This window comes from Thamnophis sirtalis, unplaced genomic scaffold (genome assembly GCF_051295495.1).
Source record: "Thamnophis sirtalis isolate CommonGarterSnake01/CBP01778 unplaced genomic scaffold, rThaSir2_p1.2 scaffold_9, whole genome shotgun sequence".
In the NCBI taxonomy this organism is placed as follows: Eukaryota; Metazoa; Chordata; class Lepidosauria; order Squamata; family Natricidae; genus Thamnophis; species Thamnophis sirtalis.
The window spans coordinates 23,168,825-23,184,682 of NW_028261389.1; the positions used below are offsets into that span (position 1 = coordinate 23,168,825).

Below are 15,858 nucleotides of genomic sequence, written 5' to 3' on the forward strand. Positions count from 1 at the left end.
GCTGGTCTTCATGCGTGCCAGAAACCAGAAGGTCATCTTCCTGGCATCTGCATGTGCAACTGATGACTGTTCTTCCAGTTTCTGATGCTCCCGTGCGCATGAAGACCAGCTGGCTGGTGCAGTGGAACCCGGAAGAGCAATGGGCGACGGCTCGTGTGCCTGGAAAGATGGCTTTGCGTTCCACTTCCAGCACATGTGCCCATCACAGGTATAATATATTCATTATCTAAGTGAAATTATTCTGTGTTGTCAGGACCAAACTCACTTTTGTATCGCATTATTTGTCTTTAATTTATGTATATTTTTCTCTTTCTTTTTTTTTAGGTGCAGTTACAATGTATATAAAATATTCAATTGTAAAGAAACAAAATGATGTGACACATTTTATTTCCCCTTGTTTCAACTTATTGACATTGTATGTTGGAATTTTGGGTTGTATTGGACTGGGCATTGTTGCAAGTTTTCAGGTAAGTAAGAAAGATATCTTTATATTTTATTTATTAAATTTATATCCCATTTCTCCTTCAATGGCTTACAAATGATTAAGAATATTATATGAGCATTAAATACATTCATTTTGACCAGCCTTTTAAAATAACTTAGTATGCAACAAGAATCAGAGCAATATACAAGTAGTCCTTGACTTATAGCAGTACATTTAGTGACCATTCAAAATTAAGTCAGTGAAAAAAGTAACTTATGACCATTTTTCACACTTATGACCATTGCAACATCCTCATTGGTGGTTATGTGATCAATATTTAGATGCTTAGCAATTTATTGGTATTTATAATGGTTGCAATGTCCTGGGATCATCTGATCACCTTTTGTGATCTTCTGACAAGCAAAATTAATGGAGATGCTAGATTCACTTAAGAACCCTGTTACTAACTGAACAACTGCAGTGATTCACTTAACAACCGTGAGTAGGTATAGGTGATACCTTGCTCAATAGTAGGAACTGTGAGAGGGAGTCCTAGTGGACAACCATTTAAATATAAGCCAGCAGTGTGCAGCAGCTGCCAAAAAGGCCAACACAGTTCTAGGCTACATAAACAGAGGGATAGAATCAAGATCCTGTGAAGTGTTAATGCCTCTTTATAATGCCTTGGTAAGGCCACACTTAGAATACTGCATTCAGTTTGGGTCACCACGATGTAGAAGAGATGCGGAGACTCTAGAAAAAGTGCAGAGAAGAACAACAAAGATGGTGGAGGCTAAAACATATGAAGAACGGTTGCAGGAACTGGATATGTCTAGTTTAATGAAAAGAAGGACTAGGGGAGAAAGGATAGTAGGTGTTCCAATAACTCAGGGGCTGCCACAAAGAAGAGGGAGCCAAACTATTCTCCAGGGCACCTGAGGGTAGAACAAGAAGCAATGGGTGGAAACTAATCAAGGAGAGAAGCAACTTAGAATTGAGGAGAAATTTCCTGACAGTTAGAACAATTAATCAGTGGAACAGCTTGCCTTCAGAAGTAGTGAATGCCCCAACACTAGAAGTCTTTAAGAAGATGTTGAGTAGCCATTTGTCTGAAGCGGTATAGGGTTTACTGCCTAGGCAGGGGGTTGGACTAGAAGACCTCCAAGGTTCCTTCCAATTCTGCTATTGTTGTCAGGTGAAGTACCACGTGACTGCAGTGCGTACCAACAATTCCCGGTTGTGGTTATTATATACAAAATCTGCACTGTCATTAGAGAAAGGCCTCACACTTCTCCTGCTTTGTGTGAACTGCTAGTTCCATTTCACTGCTGTTCTGACCTAGGTTTCCCCACAAAAATCACGAGGAAGAGTCCTGGTCCCGACAAAACCCCGTTTATTAAATGAATGTGAATTCCTCTCATTCACATTCAGCAAAGCCTGGCAAACAGTCTTTCAAAGGAATATTTATGACCACAGACCTTATCTATCTTTAAGGTGACCAGATTTTCAGATTGGTAAAGAGGGACACCATTGACGGGGGGGGGGGGGGGGCTTGATTAAAAATTTTATATTTTGTCAAAAGGTCACACAAGGCGATTATATGATTATATGGGCCGTTTATAAATTCCCCCTCCTGTGCACAGTTTCAGCCTCCCTCTCTCTCTCTCTCTCTCTCTCTCTCTCTCTCTCTCTCCCTCTCTCTCTCTCTCTCTCTCTCAGCCGCTAGCTCCGAGAGAGAGAGAGAGAAAGAGGGGGGGAGGGAGGGGATGCTCAAAGCAACAGAAGAAGAAAAAATCTGTGAGGGAAGCCCGCGGTCTCCACATGGAGTAAAGTCTTCTCCTCCCTCAGCCATTGGCAACAGCTCCCAAGGACGTGCGGGTGGGAATGCGCTCGGCTCGAAGAATATACGCTCCCAGTTGCTAGGAGAGCCTCAAGGCGGCTGGAGGCTTTTTTGTAACTTAAAAAAAATCGGGACTTTTTAAAAAAAAACCGGGACGCGGGACAAATTGTTCAAAAGAGGGACTGTCCTGCTGAAATCGGGACGTCTGGTCACCTTATCTATCTTGGAAAGCTGCCATGTAAACATTTTCCAAATGAGGTGCTGTGCAAGGAAAGACTGGGCACAGAGTCTCTGAGATTCATGGACAGATCTTCTCACTCCTGAAACGAATCTAACGACTGAACGAACAAATTGTTTCCTGCAAAAGCCCCCTCCCCTTTCGCTCCTCTTTTATTTCCTATGGGAGGGGCCAATCACCTTCCACCTGTGACTTTACTCCCAAGTCTACCCTGATTTCTGAGTTGTTCTTTTCTTCTGGCAGCTCTGCGCTTGCGCACACTGGGAACAGGTTCCAGCTGTTCCTCTGCCTCACTGCTGTCTAGCTCCATAGGCACCTGATAAATGCTAGATGGCCTCGGCCCCGTCTCTGCCTCCGATGCAGAGTCCTTGTCCAAGCCTTCCAGGACTGGCCCATGCTCCTCCCCAACCTCCCCACTGTCCGACTCTGCTCCAAGCTCCACTGACTGCTGGTGGGCCACGACAACAGCCTCCTTCCCACCTGGGCTCAGGGAGCTCCCTTCAGCAGATGAGGCTCCACTGCCCTGCCCTACTAGCTCCTACTAGCTGCCCTATACTTTGTCACACTGTCTACTCCTACCGTCGATAGCTGACCAACATCATTGTCCACTGCTGCTGAGGAGTGCCTAGCCAAGGCAGTAGATGGCCTTTATAAGGCCTCCACAGTGGTTCTAAAGGGCCAGCAGCTGCCTTGGCCAGGCATGTCTCTCAGCAGGAGGAGGAAGAGATGGCAGGTTAGCGAGAGATTGGCAGGAGTGATGGAAAGCAGAGCAGCCAAAAGGGCAGAGATGTGGGGGAGACAGGTGGGTAGGGGGGAAGTTGAAGCTCCCCATGTGGTTGCAAATAGGTTGCCAAGTATCTGAATTTTGATCACATGATGGCAAGGCTCTGCAACTGCCATAACTTTGAGGACTGGTTGTAAGTACCATGGCTTATGATCTGTATTTGTATTTACAACCCTCGCTTCATCCTCACAACCACCACATGTTTGCAATTGGAATGCTTGACAACTGGCTTATATTTATGACTGATAGCAGCGTCCTCTGGTCATTGTGATTTGTGACCTTTTTTTTTTTTTTTTTTTGCTGATTTCCAACCTAAAATGTCCATTAGGGAGTCTGGATTTGCCTAATGACCTCGGTATTCACTTAACTACTGCATGATTCACTTAACAACCTCTATAAAAATTGTCATAAAATAGGCTCGATCTCAACTTATCACCACAACAGCTTATAGAAATATTGGAATTGTTGTTGTAAGTCAAGGACTACTGTATATTAGGTTCTTTATAATAATAAAAAGACCTTTCTAATACTGCTAGTTTGACTACACTTATTTTCTCACTGATTACAACCTTTTAGGTAACATTGATTACAACTCTAATAATATACAATGCTTTTCAATTGTCTTTTCAGGAATTAGCAGTTCCTGCTGTCCATGATGGGGGAGCTCTTTTGGCTTTTGTCTCTGGTGCTCTCTACATTCTTCTTCAGACAATTATCTCTTACAAATCACGTCCACGATGGAGCACCCCGTGTGTATGTCACACAAGATTATTTCTCTCCATAATGACTTGGGTAGCTGTCATTCCCAGTATCCTTTTTACAGAATATTAATGTGTCAAAGTTCTTAACAATACAAGCACTACAATTTACATCAGCTTACTGGTTCTATATTTTACAGTATTTGTACAAAATTGTACAGTTCATAACATGTAAGTCTGACACATAGGCTATGCTTATAAAACAGTGAGACATTGGGAGAGACGCACTAGACATACTGGTAAGATGTATAGCATGTACCAGCTATGTTGAAGCTATTTTCAAGATACACAGGAAGTCCTTGAGATGTCATTGAGCCTCCCCATTATAGTCGCATGTTGCAATGGTATTAAATGAACCGTTTCACCTAATGATCCATACATCCCCAGTGCAATTGTTAAACGTGTGGGGGACTAAGTAGAGCACTGGGTGCCTCAGGGATGGGGGAGGCCCTTGGAGGTGTTCTGACTTAGGCTTCCCAAGAGCCTGAAGCAAACTCCTTACCCCGACAAAAAACCCTTTTATTAATTTACTGTGAATTCTGCTCTTTCACATCCAGCAAAGTCTTTCAAGGGACGATTTACAGTCACAGACCTTATCTGGCTTGGAGAACTGACAGGCCGATATCTGCAAAATTTGGCAAGGAGTCTCAGAGAGTCGTGAACTCATTGTCTGCTGCAAACTCCACTCCCCTTTCGCTCCTCTTTTATTTCCTCTGGGAGGGGCCATTCATCATCCACCTGTGGCCTTACTCCCAAGTCAATCCCTGTTCTTTAGTTGTTCCCTTTGTCTGGCAACTCTGCATATGCGCACACTGGGAACAGGTTCCAGCTGTTCGTTGCCTCACTGATGTCTGGCTCTGAAGGCAGCTGATAACTGTCAGATGGCTCTGGCCCCCTCTCTGCCTCCGACACAGAGCACTCGTCAGGCCCTCCCCAGACTCCAGGGCCAGCCCATGTTCCTCCCCAATCTCCTCACTGTCTGAATCTGCTGTCAGCTGCACTGACCATTGGTGGGCCACAATAGGAGGCCTAGTGCAGACCGAGGCTTTCCTGCCTTGGCCTCCAAGGCCTCTCACACCCCAGAGGCACCCAGTGCTCTGCTTCCTGTCCCTGGGAGTTTCCCAGGCCTCAGCCTGCTCCCAAGCCAGCCATTCAGCCAGGCAAGGGAGCTTAAAGCTGGCACACAGAGGACACTTACAGTCTGTAAGTCAAGGCTTGCCTCCCATTCAGCTACCCAATGGACATGCTTCTCATCCAGTTCCAGGGCCCAGGAGTACCGACTTCTCATTTTTTTCAGAGGTCCCCGGCCAATGCAATGCGAGGCTCAACTTAGATTCCTTGTCTTGTCAATCCTTGTGCTATTCTCCTAGCAAGTAGTACTTATCATGATGTTATAGGGGCATGTTTTTTTTTCCAGAAGGCTCCACAAACGGGGGAATCTCTTTATTAAAAAAAAAAACAGCCTCCTATAGGGAGAAGTTCTCCTTGCTAGGAGAATAGCACAAGGCTGCCATTTTCCCCCTTACCAGATGGAGCCCCCTTGTGGAGTACTGTGAAGCCGTTACCATGGCAACTCCACTGCACTGTTCAGTAGAATCCAATTTACCGCAGTACAGTAGAAGCCATTTTAAGGCACAACAGGCTGTATATTAACAGAATACCCCCACAGTATTTGTTTTCAGTATTTGGTCATCTGTGTACGAAGTTTGGTTGAAATTGCTCTAGAGTTATGCTGGAACGCACACAGAGAGAGGTGTGTGGGTGTATGTATGGATACACACACACACACACACACATACATACATACATACATATATAATCTGACATCAGTTCTGCCTTCATGTACGTGCCATTATTTCTATTTCCCTATTTGATTAATGATATTTTCCTTTCATTATTTCAATTGCTATGTACTGTATGTTGGTAAAAGGAAACTGTAATTATATATGTTTTGTGTTTTTAAATCACTTGTTTCCTCTTAACTTCTTTTTCTCAGTGATTGCATGCGCTTCATTAATATCCATTACAAAAATAGATTGGAATCCAGGTGAAAAGGTAAACATATACTAGGTAAAAATTTATTATTTCTACCCATTCAGTACAGTTTAACTCTATGTAATAGTTTTTGGTTTTTTTACTAAAATACTTAAGGAAACAGATAACAAGAGCTACTGTTTTTGCATGTTGCTAATACTATATACTAGGTTGTGACATTTTTTAAAAATTTAAAGGTTTGCCTAGATAGATATGTGTAGGCTTTTAAACTCAGAGCTTTTTGATTCTTAGCTCAGTGATCTTTAACATTCTCTAAATATAGGTCACCTGAGATATATTTGGTCAGAGTCTTAGATTTGCCAGTAAATTATGCCTATCATGGATTTTGTTATGAGAAAATTAAGAGTTGTCACTAGAGACTAAAAGATACAGAAAAGTTTGGAATACTAAAATCATTTTAGGAAGCAAGGCCTCCTTTAGGAACATGGAAAATAAGAAATCAGTAGGGGTATTAAATGATGAATCTATGCTTAGCTTCAATAAATGCGTAAATTAAAAATACATTTGTAAATGAATAAAACAATTGAGTCTTAACTCTTGTTCAGCTTTTTTTCTTGGCTGAAAATTTGTTGTGCTCCATTCTCATCTTCCAATTTGCTTTTCAAAAAATCACATTAAAATCTAGATATTTCATCTATATTAAGATATAGATGAGGCATTATCCTTTTTTGTGCACATTTTTCTTTAACAGAATAACAGACTAACAGAGTTGGAAGGGACCTTGGAGGTCTTCTAGTCCAACCCCCTACTTAGGCAGGAGACCCTACACCACTTCAGACAAATGGTTATCCAACATCTTCTTAAAAACCTCCAGTGTTGGAGCATTTACAGCTTCTGGAGGCAAGTTGGTAAACACATTTTAAAAATTGTAGGGTTTTTTTTAAATTATAAAATCAAGACCTGCATTATTAAATTCTGAAAAGTGCAGTTTTCAATGTGCAAGTGCATTCTGGTTCACATATAGATTTGAGAACTGTGAAATTATTATTTTTTTTTGTAAAAGTTCAAACAAAACAAATGTCTCCTGTGTAAAGACTTGCACTTGGAGAATTGAGGTTTGTGTAAATTCTCCTTTCAGAATAATCCATGGCTATTTGCCTCTCACCCAAAGGCCAGGAATGGAAGGTTGTCAGTCTAATATTCAGAACAAAAGGACATTTTGCCCGAACTACTTGCAAATCTGAGCTCTGACCAGGTATGCCTCATGCAACCTATATTGATAGAAAGTATCTCTCTCTTTTTAAAAGAATTGCCGTATTTTTCAGAGTATAAGACATCCCTTTTTTCCTCAAAAAAGAGGCTGAAAATCTGGGTGCGTCATATACATCGAATACAGCAATTTTTGCCTCCTGAAGCCCCGCCCCCTTCACCAAAATGGCCTTGCATACCTTTATGGAGGCTTTCAGAGAGTTCCTGGAGGCTGGGGAAGGCAGAAATGAGCAAAAAACAGGCCATTTCCCCCCCCCCCCGCAGCACTCTTTAAGCCTCCATAAAGTTATGCATGCAATTTTTTTGACAAAAAAGGGGCCCATTTTCATGAAAATCAGGCTGTGTTTGCTCATTTTTGCCCTCCCACCCTCCCAGGGGCACTCTGCAAGCCCCCAGCCCCCCCCAGGGTATTCATGCCTTTTATTTGAAAAAAAAGGAGGCCCGTTTTTGCGAAAAACAGGTCGTTTTGGGGAGATTTGCAGAGTTCAAAACCTTTTTTTTCCTTTTGGAAAGCTCTTTAACTGATTGATGAGAATTACATTTGCAGAAACAAAGTTAGGTGCTGCAGCTTGTCAGCAATTTCCTTCTCCAGCACATGGATAAATACACCGGGAAACATCTACCTACCTACTACTCTCTCTCGCTCCCTACCTACCTACTGTATTTCTCTCTCTCTCTCTCCCTCTCTCTCTCTCTCTCTCTCTCTCTCTCTCTCCCTCCCTCCCTCCCTCCCTATCTACTGTATTTCTCTCTCTTTCTCCCTATCTATCCCTCTATCTACCTATCTACTTTTTTTTTAATTTGCCTCTTCAAAACCTTGGTGCGGCTTATACTCCGGTGCATCTTATACTCCAAAAAATACGGTATTGCCTTTTTGCTCTGAAGATATATCCATGCACACACACACACATGCATCCTCAAAATAATAGAATCTGGTCTGGCAGATGATTTGGGATTATTCTTCCTAAAATTTTCTCTCAGATTGTTGAAAAGTGAAATATTCTTTTACAGCTGTATAATATCTCAGCAACTAATAGTGGTATTGCTAATATTAACTTTTTACTTCATTTTTAGTAGTAATTGTGGTTGTCCTATTTATCTGTTAGTTGCCCAGAGTCAGTGTTACTTATAAACTTATAGGGCCAATTTGGTGCAGTGGTTAAAGGCATCAGGCCAGGGCGTGGGACATTGTGTGTTCTAATCCCGCCTTAGGCACAAAGCCAACTTTGTGACCCTGAGCCAGTCACCCTCTCTCAGCTCTAGGAAGCAGCCAGTGGCAAACCACTTTCTAACCTTGCCAACAAGAAAATCCCAGGGACTTGTCCAGGCAATCTCCAGGAGTCGTCAAATGCCTTAAAGGCACAAAAAGAAAATGATAATAATAATGCATCTGTGTAATAAATGAATGAAATGATATGTCAGCTCAGAATGAAATGCATGCTGTCGTGTACATGAATAAGCATCAGAATACAGGATAAATACATTACTTTCTCAATATATTTGGGCATTGGTACGTGTGTGTGTGTGTATGTGTGTATATCAACATTTCTCTCTTTTGTGAGAAACACTTTTGTTCCTGGGACACAAAATCTAACCAATATGACCATTTTAACAACACTCATTGCTGTTTATAGAACATCCTTAAAAATCCATGCCATGGCAAAATCTTCCTTTCCTTCTTCTGTTATAGTATACAAGAAAACCTTATATCAGCCTATAAATCCCCATGAAACTCTCAACTGGAGCCCTTTATTGGGGGCGATCTGGCTGTTTGACCAATCCGTTGCTATTTGTTTCATCCTAGCAGATAATCCGAAGATTACTTAGCTTCTAGGAAAATACCACAAATGTTCAAGTTTGTTTTTCCCCCCTCTTAAATATCTTGTCATAGAAAACATTGTCATGATATCAAGAACTTACATTTCATTTTTTTATTTAAAAAAACCTGAAATAATTCTAATAATAACTCGAAATGGCTGAGAGCAATGATTCTCAAGAAAATAGCAATAGCAATAGCACTTAGTCTTATATACTGCTCCATTGTGCTTTACTGCACTTCCTGAGTGGTTTACATAGTCAGCACATTGTCCCTTACAATCAGGGTCCTCATTTTACCGACCTTGGAAGAATGGAAGGCTGAGTCAACCTTGAGCCACTCAGAATCGAACTTCAGATTGTGCACAGAATTAGCCTGCAATACTGCATTCTAACCACTGTGCCACCAGGGCGCCAATATTTGTCCTATCTTGTATGGGTGCTTGTAGAAGCTTAGTAATGAAAAATGATCCAGATATAGTGTGTTTTATATTTTAATACCTGTGTTTCCCAGAAAATAAGACCAGGTCTTATTTTCTTTTGTGTCCCAAAATATGCACTAGGCCTTATTTTGGGGGGATGTCTTATTTTCCCCCCATGTATGGGAGGCCCAATCCTGCTTCCTTGTGTCGGGGCAGGAGGCTGTGCAGTGTGGTAGTGGCGCTGCCATAAGGCGGCTAATAAAGCTGCCCCATGTGCCCTGCACCAGGTTACCTCAGGGCTCCTGCAAGCAGGCCATCCGTGCTCCCAACACCTGCCTCACTTTGCAGCTGTGGACCAACACACCACTTGGCCTCTTGCTCCATTCCAGCCCTAAACAGAAGAAGTGGGCCGGTGGCCGCACATGGCTGCTAATCTGCTGCCCTGAGGCAGGTGTCAGGGTGACATAGGTGTCAGGGTGTGGATGGCCTAGCTGTGGGGCCCCTGAGGTAAGTTGGTGTAGGGTATGTGGGGCAGCTCTTGTCCCCAACCTTGCCTCATGGCCACGGCATCGCGAGCAACCAGACAAAATATATGGGCGGCCAGTTGCGATGGCTCTTAAGTGGGGCTTATTTTGGGGTAGGGCTTATATTAGGTGCACGTAAAAACATGCTGTGTCTTATTTTTGATAGATCTTATTTTCAGGGGAAAGGGTATTAGATTTTCATCAATGATAAGCCAGAGGTGGGTTGCTGCTGGATCAGCTGAACCAGTCGTAGCAGTGGCAGGAGGCTCTGCCCACCTGCCTGGATGCTACTGCACATGTGCAGAAGCATCGCGCCCGTGCAGCAGTGCACCCAAACCGGTAGAGAAATTGGCAACCCATCTCTGTGATAAGCCACATAGGAAATGTATACGTGCTATGTCTAGTGAAATTCAGTAAATCAATAAGATTGTTTTCATTTGATTACAACAGTGCTTGATGTAACAGGGACTTCTGTCAGTGCATTAGAGAAAGAGGCAGACTTCGAAGTTTTCTCCTCTTCCCAAATCTTTTTAAGATTGGGGATCAATCTTCCAGAACAACATGGAGAATGCAGGAAGAGGGCAATTACTGACAATTACATCCTTTTTTCCACTGACGAGGCTTCTGCTGAATCAAAGAACATCCTGCCTGTGAAGGGACACTAATTGGATGCAATTCTAAACCAATAAGTACTTTTCTACCACACTATCCATCTGGTATATAGTTATTTGCTATCTCTATACTTGACTCACCTTTTGCTTGCCATTGCAAACAATGTAATGGCTCTATTTAATGGGTTTTTATGTATATATTCCTTCCCTTAGGATTATGTGTACCATTTTGTAAGTGCAATCTGCGAATGGACAGTAGCCTTCGGCTTTGTGTTCTTCTTCTTAACGTATATCAGAGACTTTCAGGTAAGCAGGCACAACTATCAGGTGGGCAAAATTCATTGAAGTAATTTGTGTAGTAAGGGATTTGCAACCAAAAAAAAACCTGGTTGCAAATCCCTCACGGCCCACAGGTTGCAGACCTCTGGTGTAGCCTCTTTATAGAGAGACCAATAGTTACAGATCGCATCCCTGAGTACTTGTCTGAGCTGAAGTCCAGTGACTGGTGTACTAGCCACTCATGTTGCAAAGTATATGTGGACTTACTAGAACATGAGTTTATTAGAGATTTTGAAAGTTGGGAGAATGGGTAAAGCTATAATGTTTCAGAAATTTTCCAAGTTCATTTGGGTAGGAATTATTGTAGAACAGAAAGAAGGGGGAAACAAATAGTGGCTGATTCACCTAATTCATTTAGCTTAATTTGGTCCAAGCAATCAAGCAATAAAGCAGCAACAGCAAACCTTTTAGACACCAAGTGCCCAAATGTGCCTGCACGCATGTCACCTCTGGCACTCGTGCCATAGGTTCACCATCATGACAATAAAGCCTGAAAAATGAAATGAAGCTAAAGCTAACCAAACTAACAAGCTGTATGTATGCAGCTGTTAGATCTTGAAGTGACCTTCTTAAGATCTTTTTCATGCCACATTTTTTAGAAGAAATATTTCTGAAAAATTAACAGATATTTAGATCTCATCGATAGAGTTAGCACAGAAATGTAATTTTATGTTATTATATTCTATTTTACATATTTGTGTATTAAATTATTATATTTTGTCCTATAACTATTGTATTTTACCCTACTTTTATTTTAAATTATGTGTGTAGGACTTTATTGGTAATACATGTTAGAACCTTGTACTTTGATATGGCCTATAGCCATGATGGCGAAACTATGGCATACATAGTTTGTATGTGCCACAGGTGGCAGGCGGAGCCATTTGTCAGGGCACACAGCCTTCTTTTGAGGTCATTTTTTGCCCTCCGGAGGCTTCAGGAGCTTCCCTGAAGCCTCCGGAGCGTGGAAAACTGGCCGTATGGGCAAACCGGAAATTCGGGAATGGACTTCCGGTTTGATTGTAGGGCTGGTTTTAGCCCTCCAGAGCCTTCAGGAGCCCTCAGGAGGCTTCCCTGAAGGCTCCAGAGTGCAAAAAATGACACTATGAGCAAACCAGAAGTGACTTCCAGGTTGCTCATAGGGCCGTTTTTTGCCCTCCGGAGCCTTCAGGGAAGCCTCCTAGAAACTGGCCCTAGGAGGAAACCGGAAGTCCGTTCCCAAACTTCCGGTTTGCTGGTAGGGCCAGTTTTTCGGTCTCCAGAGGCGGGTGGGAAAGGCTGTTTTTGCCCTCCCCAGGCTCCTACAAAGCTTCTGGAGCCTGGGGAGGGCAAAAAAATCATGCCAAAGATGGGGGGAACATTGGTCGTACGCGCATGCACGCTGTAGTCGTGTACATAGCATTATGGGTGTGGCACGCCCACACACGACCCCCCCCCCTGTGCTCCCCTCGCTTTTGGCACACGAGCCAAAAAAGGTTCTCCATCACTGGCCTATAGGCTAATCAATAAAACTAATCTCATCTCATCTAATCTAGACGAATGTTTCTGAAAAGTTAACACCCATATTTAGATCTCATTAATAGTGTTAGTACCAGAAATATATATTAGTGGGACTGAGGTGTACTACATATAGTCCTCACTTACTGACTGCCTCGTTCAGCAACCATTCAAAGTTACTGGGGTCCTGTCCCTTAGTCACGTGATCATCATTAGTGTCAGTACGCATTGTCTTGTACCTGACATTGTTTTATACCCACCTACCCTTGAAGAGCAGAGATTGGAAAGAAAGGAATTACAAGAGAGTAAGCAGGCACACAATGGGGCAGTTTAAGTAGCATCCTCATGGCTGCCAGCATCAGTGCATTGCTTTCAATATGTATGCCCCATTGTATGCCTGCTTACTTTCTTGTAATCCCTTCCTCTCCAATAAATATAAATACAAACATTAATTCCATTCTTGTTAAATATCTCAATGCTGGGTGAGCGCGATTGTGGTTTTGAGGCAAATTAGAACCGGTTTCATCTAGTGTTTAAGGCATCAGGCTAGAAACCAGGAATGTGAGTTCTAGTCCCACTTTAGGCATGAAAGCCAATTGGCTGACTTTGAACCAGTTACTTTCTCTTGGCCCAACCCACCTCACAGGGTTGTTGTTTGGGGGGAAATAGAAGGAGGGAGGAGTATTAGGTATGCTGTCTGTCTATAGTTATACATAAGAATGATGAAGGTAGAGTATAAATAAATTAAAAGTAAAGATATGAAACTGATTAATCTTGTCAGTTATGAGCCAGCTGTCCCAGCACTGTCCAGGTGAGCATTCACTGAAAGTGGAAAAATGAAAGCACAATCACAATCGTATGATTTCCCACTCAGAGACTGCTTTGCTTAGTGGTGGAGTTGCTCATCCCAATTGTGGTACTTAAATGGAGACTACCTGTATTTAGTCCTTTGCATTGGAATCCACAGTTAAGACACTTAAAATATTAGCAAATTGTTTTAACAATTCATTTCAGATTTCAGTTGCAGCTGTTTGAGGCAGTAAATGCATCTTTCCCTAATTCCATACTTGGTATCTTCTGTTTATGTTTAAATGTGTGCTTTGTAATGATTTACTGATTTTTGCCTTTTTCTTATAATCCTTTCTTCTAGGAAGTCACCATACAAATATCAACAGAAATTCGTGGAGACCTCTGACCACTTATTGTTAGTTAGCTGGATTTTTTTTTGGGGGGGGGGTTATATAAACTGTTGCAATGGCCAAGATTGACCTGGCATGAACCTGATGCATCACTGCTGCAAATTGTATAATCATTGTCAAGAAAAAAATGTATTTTTAATTTTAGGCTATATTTCCTATGTAACCAATCTACTAATAATTTTTTGTATTATAAATACATTTTAATGTTTTTTTTAAAAAAATAGAGGACCTCTGAGATATGTAATCACTAAGGAATAAATGTTTATCTACTGTAATATCTCTTTCTTTTTTATTCACTTGGTGAATAAAGACAAAGACTAAAGAAAAGCTGCAATTCCAGCTACCAATTACTTGGAAGATTTCAATTGAATTCAATGGACCTTTCTTTTAAGTTCCCAACCTTTTCTATACCCCGCAACCATAGAATGCTTCCGATATATTCTGGCACCCCCTAAAGTAAATAATTTTATGCATATAATTATGCATATGCACTATAATTTTGAAACTTCTCAACCCAAGTTTTCACACCCCCTGGAATATCGTCTCGCACCCCCAGTTGCGAATCCCTGTTTTAGGTGAATGTGCTTGGAAACACATGTCAAAATGTCCTGAAGTTACAGTCTCCTCACATCTTCAGAGGGCCAGTCTGAGGAACATTGGTTCATATAAAGGTAAAGGTAAAGATTCCCCTCGCACATAGTCATTCCCAACTCTAGAGGGCGGCACTCATCTCTGTTTCAAAGCCAGTGCTATCTGAAGACGTCTCCATGGTCATGTGGCCAGCCAAAGATGGTTCCAATTTTTTAAATTGCATTTTTACATGCTTTTGAACTGCTAAGTTGGCAGAAGCTGGGATGAGTAATGGGAGCTCACTCAGTTATGCGGCGCTAGGGATTCAAACTGCTGAACTGCCAACCTTTCTGATCGACAAGCTTAGCGTCCTAGCCACTGAGCCACCGCGTCCCTACTTTGCTTCATATGGTATATTAGTATATCAAAATGGCTACATCACAGATCAAAAATAGGGACACGCTACTATTATGTGAAAAATGAAGATTTACCAAACTCAAAGCTTTGTTTGAAAAGGCAAGGTACCGGTAATACACGCACAAAGACCCACACAAATTCCCTTCTCACCCCTTTCTACCATCTGTATAATCTATCACAGTGATGGCTAGCCTATTTGTCCTCGCATGCTGAAAGCATGCATGCGCAACAGTGCACACGTGCGTGCCCACACCCATAATACAATGCGCGTGTGATACCACTCGTGCTCTTTTCCCCTGCGCATGCACACATGACCATCCCATGAGACCCCCGCACCCTGTTTTGGGCCTAGCAGGCCTCCCTGAAGCCTCCTTGGACCAAAAAGGGGACGCCGGGGGGCACTGCTCCCCCATTCTCCCCCCCCCACGCTCCTCCATGCCCTTTCCGAACATGCCTATGCTGTTACAGGTGTTATGTCTGCCTTTTATACAGCTTTATTTCTCTCTAGCATTCATATCCATTGTTCCTGCCTCTCTAGGATTTACCTCTTATCTGCTCCTGTGAGGCACTTCCTGTTCCTGTTGGGTGTATATATAGTGAATTCTCCATGGCTTGTTTGGTGTTTTAACTGCATTTTGATTAAACAACATGAGCTGCAGAGACCCGAAAATCAGCTGGCCGGCAGGAGGGGCGTACACATGTGCGGTAGAGCTCAGCTGGGGCAATGGCTTGCCTGCCTGTAGAGAGGCCTCCGTGTGCCACTTGTGGCACATGTCCCAGAGGTTCGCCATCACGGATCTATCATCTCTTATCTGTCTGTCTATTACCATCCATCCATATAGAGATTCCAGGTGCTAAATTTTTAATGTTCTCCCTACTGCACAGTAGATGGCACTAATGGACTACAGTCATAGTGGTTAGTAACATAAGTGCTTGAATAAGAAAGATTCTTGGGGTCCTGGAAAAAAGATACATATGCCGGCAGTTTGAATTTTTATCAAAAAGCCACCCACAAGAGATCTTCCTGGATTACTTGGGGAAAGCAACTGCTAACTTGAATCTACACAAATTAATGTTGCTTTCAAATGGAATTATGGTCCTATTTCTCTAGTCTAAATCTCTGCTGTAAAAAAAAAAGGCCAATTTTTGTGAAGAA

The 15,858-nt window shown here is 42.3% G+C and overlaps 1 protein-coding gene across 2 annotated transcripts in view; it reads left to right on the top strand.

The window, feature by feature from the left end:
• Positions 1-14,065, top strand: part of DRAM1 (DNA damage regulated autophagy modulator 1) — a 30,213-nt gene extending 16,148 nt beyond the window's left edge. The window contains exons 3-7 of one of the 2 annotated variants that reach the window (XR_015697702.1): positions 325-467; positions 3,917-4,094; positions 6,041-6,114; positions 10,894-10,986; positions 13,667-13,710. Coding sequence is in view for 1 of the 2 variants with exons in the window: in XM_087723037.1 (XP_087579163.1) it covers positions 325-467; positions 3,917-4,094; positions 6,041-6,099; positions 10,894-10,986; positions 13,667-13,711 (518 nt within the window). In the remaining variant the exon portion in view is untranslated. Of the gene's footprint in view, positions 1-324; positions 468-3,916; positions 4,095-6,040; positions 6,115-10,893; positions 10,987-13,666 lie in introns of both variants that reach the window. The other variant, XM_087723037.1, reaches the window with a different exon arrangement.
• The last annotated feature ends 1,793 nt before the right edge of the window (positions 14,066-15,858 follow it).